Below are 21,150 nucleotides of genomic sequence, written 5' to 3' on the forward strand. Positions count from 1 at the left end.
TAAGTTTCTAAGAAAAATTCAATTTTTTTTATTGGGGTTATATATTTTTTTATTTTTTTAAATATATATATATATAATTTCTCAATTTTTCTAAACAAAACATGAATTACTTATACCCATATTTTGGTTTTGCCTCTGTGCTCCCTTGAATCCGCCGGTGATTTAGGTGACTTGAGCTTGCATGACAGAAGTCTAATTTCTACGCCTAATTTATCCTGTAATAAAACTTATAATTCGAGTCAATATTCCCTACGATCCGGTCTAACAGTACTTATAGCGGCCAATTAAGTACCGTATTGTTCATGTTATTGTTATTCAAAATATGCAAGCAATTACTAAATAATTAGTTAATTACATATATGTCGATATATGGCCTAAAAATCAGCGCATGCATGCACTTAGTCCAGGGTGGGAGTCGTACCTGATCTGTAAGTCATGATGAGAAGTATGCCAATGACCAACGTAAGCTAAGTTGATTGCGATCGAACTCGCGAGTGCGTGAACTCGGGTGGTCCTAATTATGGTGATAGATCTAACATATATCGCATTGAACAGTACTACTACTGGTCATGACCTGACGATCACGACTATCTCGATGCATGCATGCCGTGATCATGAATTAACTTAATTTGTGGGTAGAAAAATTAATTAAAACTCGTGAGAGCATGTTATATATATATATGTATATATATATATATATATTAATTCGTGTTTACAAGTCAAAGCACTGATCAATCGAAAGTCGAATGGCATTTCGGTTATCGATCATGAGGAGGATTATATATATGCGCATCATGATCTCTATCTTCATAATAGTCAAAACTTTTAACGATTTCAAATATTTACTTTTCTCTTAAAATTCTAATGATTAAATCACGATCATTCAATCTTTAACATAGAGCACGATTGATCACACTTGATAAGAGAAGAAAATAACTAGAATCACACATAAGTATTACTCAAAATATACTCTCCAATATCTCCAAGTAGAAATATATGATCCTCTTATCCAATTGGATTCCTTAAATAAATAATCTAAAAGCAGTTTGAATTGCAGAGGATTTTGCTAACGGAGCGCTGTCGCAAGGAACTCTTCTGACGGAATGATGTCATCTGGCGCTTAATCTTCTCAGCAGTAATAATATCTCATTCAAACTCTTCTCTGGATAATTACAGAACCATTGGAACTCGATTTTCACACTTTTAACATATCTAAAACATTTCTTAATAATTTTTAGATAAACTCAAAATAGTTATGGATAAAGTCAAAATATTTTACTTTAAAGCTGTGTTCATGATCAGCCCTAATTAAGGATCGGTACCGTATAATATATATTAATACATATATGTGGGTATGTAAGTCAAACGGCCGGATATATATATAGTAGCTAGCAATATGCTCAAAGAAAATCACGCTTCCTAGTTACGTAGTATTTTAAAAGGAAAAGAGAAATAATTTAGTGACAAAGTGATTATATAAAAATAATCTCACAAACTTATGTGATTTGATGTTATTTGTCAGATTATAAAGTTATTTTTATTGTAAAACAGATCTTTATAAGGATCACATGAAACATGTTAGTTTTTTAGATTACTTTTATGTAATCCTTTGTGACTCATGTAATAGTACTCCTCAAAGAAAAATGATAGATCCATCGATTATTTGTATCGAAATTAGGGGTGGGCTCCGACTCCAACGGAGTCGGAGTTGTCGTTTCCGACCTCCGACTCTGACAAAAGTCGAAGCCGAATTGCCCCTCCGACTCCGACTTCGAACTTAGTCAGAGTCCGATTCCGATCGGAACTCCGAACGGTGGTCGGAGGGAGTTCCAAACGGAGGTCGGAGCTCCGACTCCGAATTAAATTTTCGAACTCCGTTCAGAAATAAATTTTTAGTTGTTATTTTCTGTTCTTTTTTTATTATTATTTAAATTTTGTTGTTCAATTTCGTTTCAGATAGTGAGCAACATATATATATTTTTTAAAAGTGAACCATCTACAAATATTTGGTTTATTCAAGAGTTTTCAATAATTTAAATATTCCTTCTGATTTTGTTACTGAATTTTGATTATATCTTTAATTTGTTTTATGTCTACCTGAAATTTAGCATTAAAAGTGCTCATGACTCATGAGTCGAAAATTACAAAATTTTAAAATTTTATAGAAAAGAATGATGGTACGAATTTGTATAATTTGATTAATTTCAGTTGGATAATAAATTATAAACGTTTGAGAGAGGATGGATAAGTACTAATAGAAATTATAGAATAAAGAGTACTTATCCCACGTCTTTGCTCGGGATATAACTACATAAATATAACTATATAAATAGTTTAAAAAGTAACTAACATGTATGATGTAGCCATAAGTTATAACAGTCTCATTTATAACGTAATAACAATATGATTCAGCCTTGAAATATAACTACATAAAAATTAAACACAGATTTCACTCAAATGCTTTTTATTCCATTGGTGATGCATAAAATGAAAATAGAAAGTTGCAATCAATAGATGAAAAAAAATTAATAATAAAAAATTGAATACGGTAAAAGAATAATTTGATTCTTACCAAGAAATGAGGTTCTCTCAACTTCATTTCAACTCTCAAGTGGCGTCCGTTTCAGACTCTCAATCATCGGTAATTATGTTAGGGTTCACAATTAGATCTATAAAATCATAAAAAGTAGAAGTTAGAAACATTAAAAATAATTAAATCATCATTTAAAAGCATATAAACTTACCCAATTCAAGCCTATAGCTCTCGGCATCAACGGCAACAGTATCTAGTCCAATGGGCGTTTCACTTATCCAATCCTGTGTGCAAACAAGGGCCTCCACGGTTGACGGTGACAATGAACTCCGATAAGCATCCAACACGTGACCTCCAGTGCTAAATGCCGACTCTGAGGCAACCATAGTGACAGGAATGGCTAGCACATCTCGGGCCACACGGGAAAGGACTGGATACTTGGTGGAATTAACTTTCCATCAAGTTAATAACTGAAATACATCACTAGGTGCCTCGACAGCTTGCATAAAATATCGTTCAACCTCAGATGTACAATGCATAATATTCCTTGTTGACATGAGTTGATGATACTGCCGTATAATACGATTGCCTCTAACCCCTACAGATGGGTCAGTATCACCTGAGAAAACTGTCGATCCTGTCGGCCTCGAATGTGAGGAGCTACCAACTGCGGATGAAGGCTGAGCACTAGTACTGTAGTGATGATATAAGTCATCAACATCACTTTTTAGCAATCTAATAAACTCTCCAGCCTTCACTGCCCCGAGGACGGAATTTACCCAAAATTCTAGAACGGCCAACTTAACTCGGGGGTCAAGGATCACAGCCACAAATAGCAATCTATTTATCTTCTCAATATTCCCCCAATATTTATCATATTTGATCTTCATCCTCGTAGCCATAGCAGATAACAATCCAGCAGAGTCAATACAACTATTTTCCAACTGGAAGTGAAGCTCTGAGAGCTCGCTGAAAAATGAGTTCGCAGTCGTATATTTGGATCCAAATAGCCGCATGGTTATCTCATAAAAAGTTCTTAAAAATTCAACAAAATAACTCACACTGGTCCAATCATGTGCGTCCAGCGCACCGAGCCCCTGTCCTGCTGGCTCCAACAAAGCATACCTCAGGCCCCCATCCTCGACCTCCATCCGCTCGAATGTTTTTTGGTACTTCTGTGCCACATCCAACATCATGTATGTAGAATTCCATCGAGTTGGAACGTCCAAGCACAGCATACTAGAACATTCAATCTTCAGATCTTCTGCTATTGCCTTAAACTTGGCAAGCCTTTGAGGGGAACCCCTCACATATCGTACAATATTGCGGACTCGGGTTATGGAATCATGAACCTCTTTTAATCCCTCAAGAACTATGAGGTTAATGATATGAGCACAGCATCGAACGTGAATAAACTCGTGGGCCCGAATGACATCATCTCTTACAGTCGTGTTCCGCTTAAACCAATCAATTGTTGTTTCATTCGCACTGGCATTGTCAACTATAATACACAGCACTTTTCGAATTCTCCAGTCCTTTAAATAATCATCCATTTTCGCCCCAATGGATGCACCTTTATGATCCACAATTTCTTTAAAATCAATAATTTTTTTATGCAAAATCCACTCACTGTCAATGTAGTGTGATGTGATACACATGTAGCAGACGTTCTATATGGAAGTCCATGTGTCAGTCGTAAAAGACACTCTCTGGCCAGTGGTAATAAACATCTTCCTCATCTCCTCCTTGTCATTCGCATGCCTCTTCATACAATCTCACATCACTGTATACCGTGATGGAATGGGAAATCGTGGCTCAACAAAATTTAGAAACTTTCGAAAGCCCATTTTCTCGACTGTGGTAAATGGCATCTCATCAGTAATTATCATTTATGCAAGCATGTCCCTCAACATCTTCTCACTGTATTGAGGGATGACCAATTTCTTAGTATGTGTACTATCAGTGGCTGTAGAAGTTTGGTAACTGAGGTTGGTTTGATCAGTGGCTTGCAATCCCTTCGCTATCTTATATCGTTGGCAACCATTTAGATGTGCTATTAACACACTGGTACCTTGCTTCTTCGAATGGCATCCACAAAGTGATCCACAGTAATGGCATCTTGCTACTGGGTTCGCAATATCACCAGGAATTTTGGTAAAATGCTCCCATGTCCACGACCTCTTTTTAGAAGGTCGTGGTGGTTGATCTTGCTTAATGGGCATCTCCTCCTCTTCGTTGAACATATCCTCATCCTCTATATCAACTGGGAGTGGGAGTCGACTACTTGCACAAGATGTAGCTGCTCTAGATGTAGCTGCCCTAGATGTGGCTCTAGGGGTGGAAGTACCCACCGGTGTAGGAGTTGTAGCATTGGCATCCGCCACATCCCCTTGTGGACGATCATCTCCACTATGTCTAGAATCCATATCACAATCAATGAAGCTGAAAAAATTAAATTAGAAGCAAAAAATTAGTTTAAAAATAAACTAAGCTATTGTATTATACAATAGGACATGTATTATTGTATCATAATGTATTATTGTATTGATGTATTATTACATCGAGGTTCGCTCGATGTGCGCTCGACGTGCGCTCGAGCAGAACCCATCCAGAGAGGTTCGCTCGACGTGCGCTCGACGTGGCGCTCGAGCAGAACCCATCCAGAAAGGTTCGCTCGAAGTGCGCTCGAAGTGGCGCTCGAGCAGAACTCATACAGAGAGGTTCGCTCGATGTGCACTCGACATGGCGCTCGAGCAGAACCCATCCAGAGAGGTTCGCTCGACGTGCGCTCGACGTGGCGCTCGAGCAGAACTTATATAGAAAGGTTCGCTCGACTTGCACTGGACGTGGAGCTCTAGCAAAACACATACAGAGAGGTTCGCTCGATGTGCGCTCGACGTAACGCTAAAGCAGAACTCTTCCAGAGAGGTTCGCTCGACTTCCGCTCGACATATCACTCGAGCCAATGTTCAATACAACGTGCGCTCGACTTGCGCTCGACACCTCGCTCGAGCGCAAGTCTTCAATACAATGTAAAATTTAGGGTTTTGAGCGCTGTGATTTGTTGGGACTATATTCAATATAACCAATTCACAAGAATCACAACTGCTGGCTCCAATTCATAAGAGACGTGCTTGAATTAAATTTAGGGCTCATAACCTTACTCTCACCGTAGGTGGAAGCTGAACAGAGGAGCAACGAGGAACGGCGGCACGGAGGAGCAACGACGAACGGCGGCACACTGGCAAGAAAGACACAAGATGTGAGGCGCAAGACGGCTTCACAGTTCACTGGTTCAGTGAGACGCGAGAGAGAAGGGAGAAGAAAGAAGAAAGCAGAAGAAGGAAGAAGAACTGAAGAAGGAAGAAGAATGGGGGACTTGGGGCTGGGGGTGACGCGTTTTGGAGGGTTTTTTAATATGAAACGACGCCATTCCATATTAAGTGGAACGATGTCGTTCAATTTTTTAAAAAAAAACCCAGCTGTAAAACGACGTCGTTTTACAGTTGGGTTTTTAAAAAAAAAATTCTGAGTCGGAGTCGGAGCTCCTTGTAGCTCCGATTCCAACTCCGACTCCGAATAGCTATTTCGGAGCTACTCCGAATTCCGACAACTCCGACTCCGTCGGAGCGGAAGTCAGACGGAATCAGAATTCTCGAAATTTTGCACACCCCTAATCGAAATGCATTCTTTTAGTATTTCTATTTGTTTATTTTTTAGTATTGAGTTTTTTTATTTCTTAATTTTTTTTTAAAATACAAAAAAAAAATACTGTTGTAAAAAAATTTTCTTTAACACTGTGTCCAAAGTTTCGGTACACTTTCTCTATGGCGGTAGCACCCTCTTCTATAATATTGTTATAATGTTAGATACAAATTTTAAATAGAAAAATTTTATATAAATATTTTATAAAAAAGTGAGTCTCATTAATAAATAATAATTTTTTATATTTATTTAAGGTGGATCCATTTTTTTATAAGGACTTATATAAATTTTGTCTATTTAAAATTTGTATAAATTATTTCTCTTTAAATTTGATCAAATCGATTGGTGCCTTTGATCTTCAGCTAGCGTCAACAAATCTTGTACAGTTTCCAAATTGTCTGCTTGATCTCTAGCTGATCTTCAAAACCTCGTGGTTAATTTCCACAACCTAAGCGATAATTAAACATTTCCACGCACGGCTTCCTTAGGATAACTACTACAACTTTGCCCTACCAAATTAGTCGAAAGCTATTAATTAATTTCTGATTGGTCCCGTAATAGGTGCGAGAAATATAGAGTAACCATGTGTCAATTATGAAAACATACATGTATGAAGCAATTCAACATGCAATTAATGGATATTCTCATGGGATATTTGGGATCAGGTCAAAAATTATTATTATTGATTTATGAAAAATTCTACTTATCATCTCTATATCACGCACTTATATTTAATTTTTATCTTTTTTATTTTTTTTTCTTAACAGATATATAATGTATGGATAATGTGTAGAAGAACTCTTAATTTATATTATGCTCATGAAAGAGTATTAAATCATTAAGAATTTTATTACTCATCATCCACATATACCATACATCACAAACTGCTAAGCCCAATATGGACATGGACATGGACCAATATGGCTAAGCCCACGTGACACAACAAACTGCTACGAATGCATCATTATTCATGTTACCAAATTGACTTGCGGTTGCCTTTGGATGACCCAAAAAGTAACTCAAAACAGGGTTAGTTTAGGTTGTATTTAGATGTTGAAGTAAGTTGAATTGAGTTGAGTTGAGATGATAAAATATTGTTAGAATATTATTTTTTAATATTATTATTATTTTAAGATTTGAAAAAATTGAATTGTTTATTATATTTTGTATTGAGATTTGAAAAAATTATAATGATAAATTAAAATGAATTGAGATGAGTTTGAGATCCAAACGAGACTACGTACGTACTTCCATACTTATTTGCTGCAAAAGGGCTAATGTTCCGCAGCGAGTGCAGCAATGAATGATTGGTATTTTTCTTGCACGTTCTAGATTCTCATCGTTCGCCGTGGCGTGTGGGTTACGAGTCACGACTTCATTCCAATCAGACTCGATCGTCGTAGGGACTTGCATGCACAAGTCTTCATTCCGTCGGCTTACCCAATTAATTAAGCTCCTTCTTCCAGGATTACTAAAGTCTAACCTACTATACAAAGAAAAAGCTAGGTGTATATATATATATATAAATATATATTTATAAATATATATATATATATATATATATATATTTATTGCAATTACCTTTACATGATAACCTTCCTTGCCTGCTCCTAGCTAATATTTATAGATTGCCTGCCTTACGATAAATAAATATTTCTCAAGCAAGTCATGCATTACTATGATATATATTGTTTAATTAATTAATTATAAGAAAAACAGACTTATGTGACCAACTTATTGCAACTAAAAGATTATTTATAACCAATTTAAATTACAAATAGTTATTTTGCTGGAATTAACTGGTTGCAAATAGGCAATTTTCTTGTAGTTTGAGTGTGTATTTTTCCCCATCATGCAATAATATCTCCAAATTTGTCAAAAAGAAAAAAAAATTTGGGGCTATTTGAGGTTGATCTGTTTCTCTCTTCAACTTAGAACAAATTTATTTTATTAGTGAAAACTGTTGTCGATCTTCATTTTTAACTTATTTGATCATTTATGAACATATTGATCATTGGTATGATACATTTTAAGGCTATGTTTGGAATACTAATTCACCTCAACCAATCTCAAATCAAATATTATTTATGGGACCCATTAATTTTTCAATTTTTCATAATAAAGTTAAATTCATTTTAACTTACTTCATACATTTAAACACATATCTCAACTTATTTATAATCAAACACATCTCAATGCATGGACTTACAAAATATTACTATTCACATATCAACTCAGATTATCTGAGATTATCTCAGCATTCAAGCGCAACCTTAACTGATTTTCTGTATAGATATTTAAGATAGGAAACTACTTATACATTATATTGATCAGTCATTGACTACTGTATTAATTGAAGATGACAAATTGAAACTGATCATAGCTAAATAGCATTACTCTTTTCAAATTGTCTGCTTCTCTCTTCAAAGCCCTAGCTAGTGGTTATTTTCCACGTCCTAAGCCATAAGCAAGCACCTTCTTCTTTTTTTTTTTCTTTTTTAGGGCAAGCAAGCATCTTCTTTAGGATAGCAAACATCTTCCTTGACGTCGTTTGAATAAATAATTGAATCACGAAATGTTCGCAAGCTGATTCGATATATATTCTTATATATGGAATGTTAATTAAATTTTCATTTTAGAGGTCTTGTCTAATTAAAAAGAGATCGATCAGGCCGTGGCTTTAGGGGGGAAAGTCGTAAATTAAGGAAATTAAAACAGTCGAAGCATCATGATCAGATCAGATAAGATGGACGGACTAAATGGACTAATTGGCATCGATCAACCCACGTACGATTTGGATATTCCTTACTATAAATAAAGGAGGGCAGACTTTTATTAAATTAAGGGGTCATAACTATTAATTGACTGCATAAAAACATATATAAAACAACACTGGACATGATCACAAAGCTAGCTTGCTAGCTAGCGCATGCATGAGTAACCAGGTGCTAGCTACATGACATAAAATTACCATATTTTAGAATCGTAAACACATCAGGCCGTTCAGCTAGCAGATCGAGATAAACCGAACAGCCTTGCTCGCAATTAATTAGTTGATCATCAGAGTGCGTTTCAGAATTTTAACATGCATCAGCTAGCACTGATCTAAACATCAAAAACGTCCAGAGGTTGTTGAAGAACTCTTAGATAGGGACGTTGATTGACATAGTTGCCTGGGGGGTCATAGTTGCAACTGATAATGGTGCCCCCGTTGTTGCATCGCACTTTAGCACACCCCAAGCGCACGGAGTTTCTCCAAACCACCTGAGTGTAGTGGCGGCACTCCCCACCGACACAGGAGTTGGAGTTGTAGTCATACTTTGGCTTCTCTGCCACCCACATGTTCACAGCAGCTGTGCCCGAAAGGTCAGTACTGCCCCATGCAAGGTTCTCGCCATAAGGCCCTCCCGAATGCACAAGCTTGCAGCTGCCTTTGAGTTTGTTAACGTAGTTCCGCGCATAAGAAGCTACCTTCGCATCCCATCTCATTGGCCCGACACCAACGATTGCACGAGCAGCTTTGTGCGCATTGAGGTAGTCTTGTGGGGAGTTCTGGGCAAGGGAGACGCGGAATATGGCCAAGCTTACGACACAAACAATTGCTAGAGAAAGCCTCATGAACATCATCCTATTGGTTTCTTTTATTACACGCACAATGCAAAACAAAATCTTAGACAATTGATTGATAAAGAAGCTGGACATGGATGCAGGCTATATATACATATAGAGCGAGAGAGAGAGAGAGAGAGAGATAGAGAGAGAGAGTGGAAGATTATGATCTGAACAAGTCTATAAAGGCCGCTGCATGATTGTTGAAGAGCATTAAAAAAATGAAGCCTCCAGAAACATGCATGGCCCTTGGACATAAATCTAATAGCCATCGCCTTCGGTTTGCTTAAAGATAAGATCATTGTTTAGTGGCACTAGCTTGATCAAATTTGACTTTCCTTGTATAAAATTATAAAGGTACCTTGTTTTACATAAATAACGTATACAAGACAAATTCTATAAAGTCTGTGCACCCTCTATCTCCATCATTTGGGATGATAAAGTTCATGGTAGGCTAGGCACTTTTTTATTTTAGAAAGAACAAGTTGCCATCGCGACCTTGTCTTGTTTTTCTCACGCAAGTGCTTCCTTTCCAATTCCAAAGTTGCAATTTTATTTTTATTTTTATTTTTTGTGATTCTAAATTATTTACAATCATTGCTTAATCGGTAATGTTTTATACCTTTAATTACCGGTAGTACTTAACGCCACGGTTAAAAAGGTGACCATCTGCATGACGGGCTGGCCCGTGGAGATCATATTTGAGATTTTCTACGAGAACCACATCTCCCAGTGGGTATATATATATGTATTTGAGTACCCATGGCCGTGGCTGATTATCGAGATCAAATAAATTAATGATGCCGTTAGATTATTCCAGCCTTCTCCGGCTGCAAACAAATGAACATTCCACAATCACAAAAACCTAAGTTCAATCCTCTATCTCGCGCGATAAGTATCGAGGAAAGATAAAATATTTTAGAAATTATTATCATTAATTAGGTACTGATCCTGTGATTTTTCTTTCTTTATACCATTAATAGAGATTAACTAACAACATAAATATTAACCATTATTTTATACCTCCTTTTGTCCGGCCATCAAAAGGCACATAGGAAGAACTATAACCACACCCGGCCACATTATAATTTTACTAGACAAATTACACCCCTCAAAGTCTTCAAGACCAATATTTTAAAATGGGCGTTCACCATCGTAATTACCGATAGGATCGTAGTTGCAAGTCATAAAGATCCCCCCATCCTTATTACACCTGACCCTGGCACACCCAATACGCTTGGTGTCGCGCCAGACAACTTGGGTGTAGTGCAGGCACTCACCACCCTTGCACGAGTTGGACTTGCGATCGTAGTATTGTTTCTCATCAACCCACATCTTCACAGCCTCTAGTGCAGTGAAGGTACCCCACCCTTGTGCGATGTTCTCCCCATAGGGTCCATTGGAATGCTCCAAGTTGCAATCCCTCCTCTTGTTAGCATAATTCCTGGCATAGACTTGCAGCGTGTGGTTCCATGTTAGAGGAGCAACACCGACTTCGGCACGAGCAGCATTGTGGGAGTTGAGAAAGTCTCGGTGGGAATTTTGTGCTAGGGAGGCTTGAATTAGGGTGAACCCAATGAAGCATATTGCTAGAAAAAACTTGCTAAACCTCATTTTAGAAGGTTTGTCAAGTTAATAGATTTGTGGTGGCCGTTGGTGGGAAAAATGGGGCATATGATCTCGGTTTTTATAAGCCACTTTGATCTGCACGATTAGCTGTACATACTATATATGGCAATAGCTAGTGAATATCAGTTGTCATATCTCCCAATTTCTCCCCGTTATAATCTCAACTTAATTATAAGTAATTAGGTAGAACGGACGTTATTAATCCTAGCCTATATATATATATTTATATATATGATCTAATTATATACATGGGCAGTGATACACTTACCTATTATGTCTTCTAGATGAACTAATAATATACATTTTCCCCCTCACGTTTTAATTAATGTCTTTCACCCCTTTTATTGGGAATGAATTAAGGGAGGACAATGATCTTTAGTCATCTGTCAAATAACTCCTAATTTCTAAAGAAAGAAATAGTCGGGTACGTAGACTTTTCGTACTATATATTGTTATTATTATTAAATGATATATTTTTATAATAATTTTATCAATGATATCAAGATAGAAATAAATACATTTAATTAGGAATCAATATCCTAATAATGCTATATACAGTTCTAAAATGTATAAGTATTCCTCAATCATTTTTTTTAAAAAAAAAAGTACTAGAGTCCACTTTTAAAAAATATTTTTTTCATATAGGTTGTAGATTTACTCACCCATTCTCTTTAAATGGAGTTTGCACATTCTAAAATTACTAATATAATTTCATTCTTTATATAAAGGGTATCCACAATCTACATATGTAAAAATACATTCACCATGCATATATGACAATTATCAAAGTCATAAAACGTCGAATATTTGTGTGTAATGCGAGAAATGATATTTATTATCGTAGGGTATGCAAATCTCATGCATTCTCTTTGAAAAAAGTAAATAAATCTAGTATCCATTTGAAAAATTATTTTTTTAAAATTAGACTCCACTATTTTTTCAAAGTGGACAGACTTGCAATAATTCTAGGACAGTATCTAGCATTATTCTACATTCATACCACTAACTTGTACTTCGTATTTCATGTAGCATTTTATTTTTGTTTTCAACTAACCTTCAAAGTCCTTTCCATGATTAATTTATGTTTTTAAAATAAATACTTTTTTTTAAAGGAAATCATCTCTCACATTTCATTAGATTTGAGAATAAATACATGGAGGAACCTCCTCCATAGTTACAATGAAATCTGAAATGGAAAGAGTATTTTTTGCTAACAAGTGTGCTATGTTATTACCATTTCTCCTGACATGATAAATTTCACACTTAGCAAAACAACTAGATAACAGTCTAGCCTCACTCACAAACATGCTTGCACTGGACCAAGCCTCTGCAGTGGCCTTGAGATCATTAATAACCTACAATGAGTCTCCTTTGATGATGACTTGTCCAAGACCTAAATCAATGCCAAACTTAAAAGCCTACAATGCACCATAGGACTCAGCTAGCAATGGATTAGGATCTATTTAACTTAAAAGCCTAAATCACACGATAGCGCGCATAGAATATAATTTGAAATAAATTTCGATCTGCGCATGGTCTGGTTACTAAAATAATAAATTAAATGAATAAGTAACCCACCTAATTACTAATTTAACATGGCTTATGAGTCTTGATTAGACAAAGATATAATATATTTCCCTATCTGCAGCACATAATCTACTCCGGACAAGCTAGTTAATTAATCAACAAAAACTATGAATTGAGATTGAGAAAAAATACTACACAAAAAGAAAACTTTGAAAAATAATGATTAATTAAAAAATTAGAAATTGTTTCATGAAGCCTTGATTGGCTTAAATAGCTTCATAATTTGAAATTGTGAGAATTTTCTTAAAAATCATAAATCTAAATTATTGCATGAAAATAAAATACATAAGTAAACAAAAATCCTTTCAAAATTTTGGTCAAAATTGAAATCAGAATTACTTTCAAAACTTGAAATGAAATATTTTCTAAAAAGACAAAACTGATATTACCCTGATCCAAAGAAGATTAAGTTTTTATTACCATAATTGTTGAGTATTTGGAGTCTAGTTCACGCCGCTCGAGCGGAGCGTCTAGCCGCTCGAGTGAATACAAGTCAGAGAGCTTCGCTTGAAGAGAGCTCAACAGACCGCTCGACCAAAAGCAAGTCAGAGAGCTTCGTTCGATAACTGCTCGACACTCAGCTCGAGCAGAGGGAAGTCAGAGAGCTTTGCTTGAGGAGCCGCTCGACACATGGCTCAAGCGATTGCGGGAAACAGGTTCTCTCGATGCCGACTCGACACGCCGCTCGAGCGAACATCACTAATTCTGCTGAGTTTAGGATTTCTGCCGCATAACAGATAAATTGTTTATGTTTTTTACTTGTACTGTATCAGAGTGAACAGTAGTCGTCCTATACTATTGTATTGTGATTCCTCAAGAAATAAAAATCCTCTGCAGCTCCCGTGAACGTAGGCAATTTGCCGAACCACGTATATTGTGTCTCGTGTTCTTGATTGTGTTGTTTTTACTTTGTTTGCCATAATTGGTGTATGTGCTTTGCATAGTATTTCACAACAATAATTGCTTAGATTCACCTTCTTAAAGTACTTGAACGTAATCAATGTAGAATCTAGAATATTGCGTACTCCATAACTATACAGCGCTTGCGCACTTCACGACTGCATGTAACATTACTCAATGTTCATGGTTCTTTAATGAGGCTGACAATGATAGTTCACTTACATGGCTCTCAAAAACTTTAGTTGAGAATATTCAGTGTGATTGAAAAGTTTGTTTTTGGGAGAAGTTTTGGCATCTCACGGGGAGGAACCTGTGAAAAGTTTGGGTAGAGCCTTTGATAATGTTTAATTCCTTTGATGGAGGATATATTGATAATTGTAATTGTGCACAGGCTTGCTTATGCTCAAGTCTTGTACATATTTCCTTCCACTTAAGATAATTTGTCCTGGAAGTATGAAGTGTCATTGATGGGTGCTTTAGCTTGCTCTCATGAAGGAGATATCCCCCATCGAGGAAGACGGTTGTAAATCTCTGCCACACTGGAAGTTAACAATCCATTACTAATTTACTTAGATTAAACCCCACCTCCCCCAAGAAAAACAAAATCGGTGGCAACTATCTTTGAGGTTGGGTGATAGTGGAGTAATAAATAACCGGAATAAAGATTTCCTCTCTTGCATGTCTCACAATGCAAGTGATAAGGAAATAATGTACAATGAAATTACAAAAAGTCTTTAGGGTTTCTAATTTCTCGCTGATGAACGTCCCTTTATTCTTAATTTTATCCTTATGGTTTCTTATGCATAACAATTGGCCTTTATGAACGATATATTGGGTTTGGAAGAACAAAAATTGAAATGTACAGCCAGATAGTACATTGGTTTAGTCGAAATGCTCTGTAGTCGAGTACTAGTTTAGGCATTTTTCAGTCACTTGAAATGATCGTATGCAGCAATGGATTTGGGCCTTCTTCAATCACTTGAAATGCTTTGCAAAAATAGGTTTGGACGACAGGGAGGTGTTGGGTTCCATCCCTAGTAGGAGTGATAAACGGTCGATCCAGACCGGAGAAATTGACCGGACCATTCGTTTCGGTCTGGACTGGACAACACCAGACTGAGACTAAGACCGGTCGGTCTCAGTCCATGTTTTAGAGGACCTAAAAGTTACGGTCTGATCCCGGTCCAGGGTTTTTCCACCCTGGACCGGACCTAATGAAAAATAAAAATAAAAAATATATTTTATATATATATTATTTATATAATAATTGTACAATTTATTATGTAATTTTCATCTAACCTATCACCATTAACAATATAAAATTTTAAAAATGTTATTAACACTTGTTAATATTCTCTCAATTAATTAATATATAATATCAATTAGCTAATTATATAGTAATTATATAAATTAATAATGTAATTTTCATCTAATTTATTATCATTGACTATATGAAGTATTTTTCTATTGAGTTAGTTATATAATCCATGTTAATAAGTCACTTAATTTTATTTTAATATTTTAAATAAATTTTTTTTATTAATTAATTAAAAATAATTAGGCTAGATCTAACGGACCGATAGCTACCGGTCCAGTCCAATCCGGTCCTTATGGGTGTTCGGTCCAGTATGGTCTGAGAAAATGATGGACCAAAAATGGTTCATCTCCGTACTGGACCGGATTGACCGATTTGAACCTTTAATCATTGGGCTCTGCAGAAATGCATTTTTCAAACCTTCCTTCTTCCTTCTACGCTTCACTTCATTCGCGATCCTTCCTTCTTTCTTTCACTCTAGGTTTTAGTCGCTGGGTTATGCTTTCTCTCGATTTTCATTTTCTTTTTAAATTTCTGTCAGGTGCTATAGTCGATTGCACGATGGTTCAACAGGGACGGTTGTACATAGCAAAATTGAATTATATGTGTTGAAAATAAACACGACTACGACTAGCTAGAATCTATCACGTGTCATTTGATGGTACTGTCTTAACAAGTTTTTAAGATAGGGTCAATATTTGAGCTCTTGTCACGTATATATGATCAGAAACATAAGTTTATAAAAAACAAATAATTATTTTTCCTCATTTTCGTTTAGATGAATGGGAATTGTTAAAATTTGCAAATTAATGACTATACATCACAAATACCACCTGCGTCGATCATGATCTGGCCATTAATATTGCATCGGCAAACTTCTTTTTTCCTAATTAATTTCTTTTTTATTTGATTATATATAGGTAAACGTGCGTCATTTCATTTTTAAATTAGAAGGAGTGCTTTGCTAAGTTCCTACCACGTTAAGTGATCTAGAGACCTGGCCAAGAGTGATATTATTTATAAAAACCCCACACAAACGCATAGATTGACCAAGAGTAGAGCTTGGGATGCTTTGGGCTCGACCTCAACTCCGCGGCAAGTCTAGGGACTTGTATCCGAGAGGCCATGTGGGCAGAGCTCAAGATGCTTTGGACTCGACCTCAACCCTGCGGCCCTTCCTGTTGTGAACACCTCCTCGTATTGAGCCCATCGAGTGTGGACCCTCCGAGCCTACAAGGTGGAGCCTCTTCCCACGATTGTGCGGATATCACCCATTGAGTTGTTTGCCCTCACTCGGCTCAGGCGTCACGGGCTCCCTTGAGCCTCTCTCCTAGGCCTTCGTCTCCTCGGGCCCTCGGATGTTCGCCCTCGCGACGTTCCCGTTGGTCCACCGCCTATCGCCGCTGGTCTAGCAAGCCCCCTAATGCCTCCCTCCTTTGCTTCATGGTCCAACAGTCCTCAATACTTGCAGTACTTGCAGCTCTCATGACCCCTATGTGGCTCCTTCTGCAGGTTAGGGGCTCGGGGAGCGTTCGCCTTCTACGGCCAGGCTCATTTGAGCATGAGGCTCACCACACGCCTGAGCCGACACTTCACCCCTTCTCCTGGCCTCCCGTGCTCCTTTCTTGCCCCCTTCGCAATTCGGCCTGCCTTTCTGTTCAGCAGCCTTCCTGTCCAGTTGCTCTAGCTCAATCCTCTGGGGAACCGTCAAGGCCTTAAGGGTGTCTTCAGCATTAATGAAATCATCGACTTAGTCCTTAAACTCCCTTAGTGTTGTGGGGGTTCTCCGGGCAATCTCGGTCATGAACGGGTTCAGGGGCCAGATCCCCCCCCCCCCCAAGTAGGGCTGCCAAGGTGATCTTCTCATCCCGGTCGTCTGTGGTCATATATTCCCAATTGCACTGAGAGAGGTGGTCCTTGGACCCTTCGTACACATCTACTTGTAGAACTTTGAATCTCTAGGGGGAGAAGAACCACCATGACCTCGGCGCTATACGGCAAGTCTGTGTTAGTGAGCACATGTTCCATCGAGGACGACGTGCCTACCCATTTTGCCGTTTCTGCGTTTTTATCCTCGAGCTCGAGGAGCATCCTGCGCCTCTCCTCTTCGACCGCGGCGGCCTATCTAGGATTCACCGTGGCTGATTATCGAGATCAAACAAGATGCTCGAATGAATAATGATGCCAATTTATTATTCCAGCCTTCTCTGGCTGCAAATAAATGAATATTCCATAATCATAAAATGCCAAGCTCAATCCTCTATCGTAAGTATCGAGGAAAGATAAAATATTTTAGAAATTATTATCATTAGGTACTGATCCTGTGATTTTTGTTTCTTTATACTAGTAATAAAGATTAAAGAACAACATAAATATTAATATGATTGATATTATTAATCATTATTTTATCCCTCCTTTTGTCCCATAAAACGTACATAGGAAGAACAATAACCACACCCACATTATAATTTTTCTAGACAAATTACACCCCTCATAGGCTTCATGACCAATATTTTAAAATGGGCGTTCACCAACGTAATTACCGATAGGATCGTAGTTGCAAGTCATAAAGATCCCCCCATCCTTATTACACTTGACCCTGGCACACCCAATACGCTTGGTGTCGCGCCAGACAACCTGGGTGTAGTGCAGGCACTCACCACCCTTACACGAACCGGACTTGCAGTCGTAGTATTGTTTCTCATCAACCCACATCTTCACAGCCTCAAGTGCAGTGAAGGTACCCCATCCTTGAGCGATGTTTTCCCCATATGGTCCATTGGAATGCTCCAAGTTGCAATCCCTTCTCTTGTTAGCATAATTCCTGGCATAGACTTGCAGCGTGTGGTTCCATGTTAGAGGAGCAACACCGACTTCGGCACGAGCAGCATTGTGGGCGTTGAGAAAGTCTCGGTGGGAATTTTGTGCCAGGGAGGCGTGAATTAGGGTGAACCCTATGAAGCATATTGCTAGAAAAAACTTGCTAAACTCCATTTTAGAATGCTTGTCAAGTTAATAGATTTGTGGTGGCCGTTGGTGGGAAAAATGGGGCATTTTATATCGGTTTTTATAAGCCGCTTTGATTGCATGATTAGGTTTACATACTATATATGGCGATAGCTAGTGAATATCGGTGGCCGTATCTCTCAGTTTGATCTCTTTGTTATAATCTCAACTTCATTATAAGTAATTAGGTAGAACGAACGTTGTTAATCCTGGCCTATATTATATATATATATATATATGATCTAATTATATACATGGGCAGTGATACACTTACCTATTATGTCTTCATGATGAACTGATAATATATATTTTTCCCCCTCACGCTTTAAACGTCTTTCACCCCTTTTATTGAAAATGAATTAAGGGAGGACAATCTTTTGTCATCTGTCAAATAACTCCTAATTTCTAAAGAAAGAAATAGTCGGGTACGTAGATTTTTCGTACTATATATTGTTATTATTATTAAATGATATATTTTTATAATTATTTTATCAACGACACCACGATAGAAATTGGATACATTTAATTAGGAATCAACATACTAGTAATGCTATATACTGTTTTAAGATGTGTAAGCATTACTCATTCCTTTTAAAGAAAGTATTGGAGTCCACTTAATTTTAAAATATATTTTTTTCATATAAGTTGTAGATTTACATACCCATTTTTTTTAAAGGGACTTTACACATTTTAGAATTATAAATATCATTTCTCTCTTTATGTATAGAGTATTCATTCTCCACGTACGTAATAATACATTCACCACTCATATATGACAATTATCGAAGTCATAAGAGGTTGAAGATTTGTGTGTACGTTATGCGAGAAATGATATTTGCATTCGTAAAGTGTGCAAATCTCATACGTTTTCTATGAAAAAAGTGAATCAATCTAGTACCCATATGAAAAATTATTGTTTTAATAGTGAATTCCACTATTTTGTCAAATGGAGTGGGCAGACTTGCAATAATTCTAGAACCGTATCTAACATTATTCTACATTAATACCACTAACTTGTACTTCGAATTTCTTGTAGCATTTAATTTTTATTTTCAACTAATTAACCTTGAAACTCTTTTCCATTAATTTAAGTTTTTAAAATGAATACTAATTTCCCATGATAGTATTAGAATATAATTTCAAATAAATATTCGATCTGTGCATGGTCCGGTTACTAAAATCATAAATTAAATAACTAATTAACCAACCTTACTACTTTAACGGGCCTTACGAGTCTTGATTAGACAAGATATATACTTCCATTGAGAAAAGATACTACACAAAAAGAAAACTTTGAAAAATAATGATTAATTATAAAATTAGAAATTGTTTCAGGAAGCCTACAAGTTGACCGGCTTAAATAGCTTCAAAATTCAAAATTGTGCGAATTTTCTTAAAAATGGATAAATTAAATTATTGCATGAAAATGAAATACTTAAATAAACAAGAATCCTATCAAAATTTCGATCCAAACCAAAATTAGAATTATTTCCAAAACTTGAAACCAAATATTTTTTAAAAAGACAACTGATATTACCCGATCCAAAGAAGATTCAGCTTTTAGTACCGTAATTGCTCAAATTCACCTTCTTAAAGTAGTTCAACATAATCAATGTAAAATCTAGATCCATATTCCATGCATGCATTAATTTGGAAAATATGCACAAATAATTGAGAAATGATAGTTACAATTCTAGATTGTGTAAACTCCGCACATTCCCTTTAAAGTGATTAAATCTAGAACTCATATTAAAAAAATTATTTTTTTAATAATAGAACTCATTCTTTAAAAAAAGAAGTGCACGAAACTTACACATTATATATCTAACATTACTCTAAATAATTTGGATAGTAAGTGATGGATCGCTGTTTCTCTGCATTATATTCGATCTTATCAATTCATGAACCGTTTCAAATATCTAATTATATATGTTGAAAATAAACACAACTAGGACAAGCTAGAATCTATCACGTGTCATTCGATGGTACTGTCTTAACAAGTTTTTAAGACAGGGTCGATATTCGAGCTCTCGTCTCGTATACATGAAAACATAAGTACTTTCTCATAAATAAATAATTATTTTTCCTAATTTTCTTTTAGATGAATGATTACTCATGTTAAAATTTGCAAATTAATTCCTATACATCACAGATACCACCTGCTTAATACAAAATTAGCTAGCTAGCTAGTCATAATCGAGTTTTGTTACTCATCATCCTCACATACTACACATGTACTTTATTTTTTTAATTTAATTTTTTTTATTCTTCTTAAACTAATTAAATTCTTTTACTTATCATATATCCATATACCACATGAAAAAAGAAACACTATAAGAAAACTGCTTATTTGTAGCCATTTAATTCCAGCAAAATTATTATATATTTACAGCTAAAATGAGTCTATTTTGGTCATAAATAACTTTTTCGCCGCAATTAAATAGCCACAAAAGTCTATTTTTCTTGTAGTGAAAATGAAGTCATGTGTATTGTCTAGAAATGATGAATATAATTTTTTTCCAAGTGTTCATTTCATTTTTAAAGGAGTGCTTTGCTGGGTTCCTACCGCATTAAGTGATCTAGAGACCCGGCCAAGAGTGATATTATTTATAAAATCCCACACAAACGCACGGATCGACCGAGATGAGAAGAGTAGTTCATGGGCAAAGAACGTCTAGTAGTATATATTCATATATATATATATATATATATGTATGTATGTATATATGTATGTATGTATATATGGATGTATATAGTTAGTTCATTAATGAAAGAGACTTGCTAGAGTTTGCTAGCTGAATATAATTTTCAATGAATAATAAATTAGCTAGGGCAGGTAATTATAAGTAATGCTTTCGTGTCAACG

General features: G+C 36.2%; 3 protein-coding genes across 3 annotated transcripts; all 3 read right to left on the reverse strand.

Annotated features, from left to right (window-relative positions):
* Positions 1-9,068: 9,068 nt before the first annotated feature.
* Positions 9,069-9,988, reverse strand: LOC109020655 (pathogenesis-related protein 1-like). The gene has a single exon (XM_019003166.2). The coding sequence runs from the start codon at positions 9,938-9,940 to the stop codon at positions 9,344-9,346; it is 597 nt and encodes a 198-aa protein (XP_018858711.1). The 5' UTR covers positions 9,941-9,988; the 3' UTR covers positions 9,069-9,343.
* A 761-nt stretch (positions 9,989-10,749) lies between these two features.
* Positions 10,750-11,499, reverse strand: LOC109020657 (basic form of pathogenesis-related protein 1-like). The gene has a single exon (XM_019003168.2). The coding sequence runs from the start codon at positions 11,459-11,461 to the stop codon at positions 10,982-10,984; it is 480 nt and encodes a 159-aa protein (XP_018858713.1). The 5' UTR covers positions 11,462-11,499; the 3' UTR covers positions 10,750-10,981.
* Positions 11,500-17,792: 6,293 nt separating this feature from the next.
* Positions 17,793-18,272, reverse strand: LOC109020658 (basic form of pathogenesis-related protein 1-like). The gene has a single exon (XM_019003169.2). The coding sequence runs from the start codon at positions 18,270-18,272 to the stop codon at positions 17,793-17,795; it is 480 nt and encodes a 159-aa protein (XP_018858714.1).
* Positions 18,273-21,150: the final 2,878 nt, after the last annotated feature.

This window comes from Juglans regia, chromosome 13, assembly GCF_001411555.2.
Source record: "Juglans regia cultivar Chandler chromosome 13, Walnut 2.0, whole genome shotgun sequence".
Classification (NCBI taxonomy): domain Eukaryota; kingdom Viridiplantae; phylum Streptophyta; class Magnoliopsida; order Fagales; family Juglandaceae; genus Juglans; species Juglans regia.

Bases quoted from the DNA above. Each gene is read 5' to 3' on its own strand.
- LOC109020658 (XM_019003169.2), bottom strand. From the start codon at position 18,272: ATGGAGTTTAGCAAGTTTTTTCTAGCAATATGCTTCATAGGGTTCACC.
- LOC109020655 (XM_019003166.2), bottom strand. From the start codon at position 9,940: ATGTCCAGCTTCTTTATCAATCAATTGTCTAAGATTTTGTTTTGCATT.
- LOC109020657 (XM_019003168.2), bottom strand. From the start codon at position 11,461: ATGAGGTTTAGCAAGTTTTTTCTAGCAATATGCTTCATTGGGTTCACC.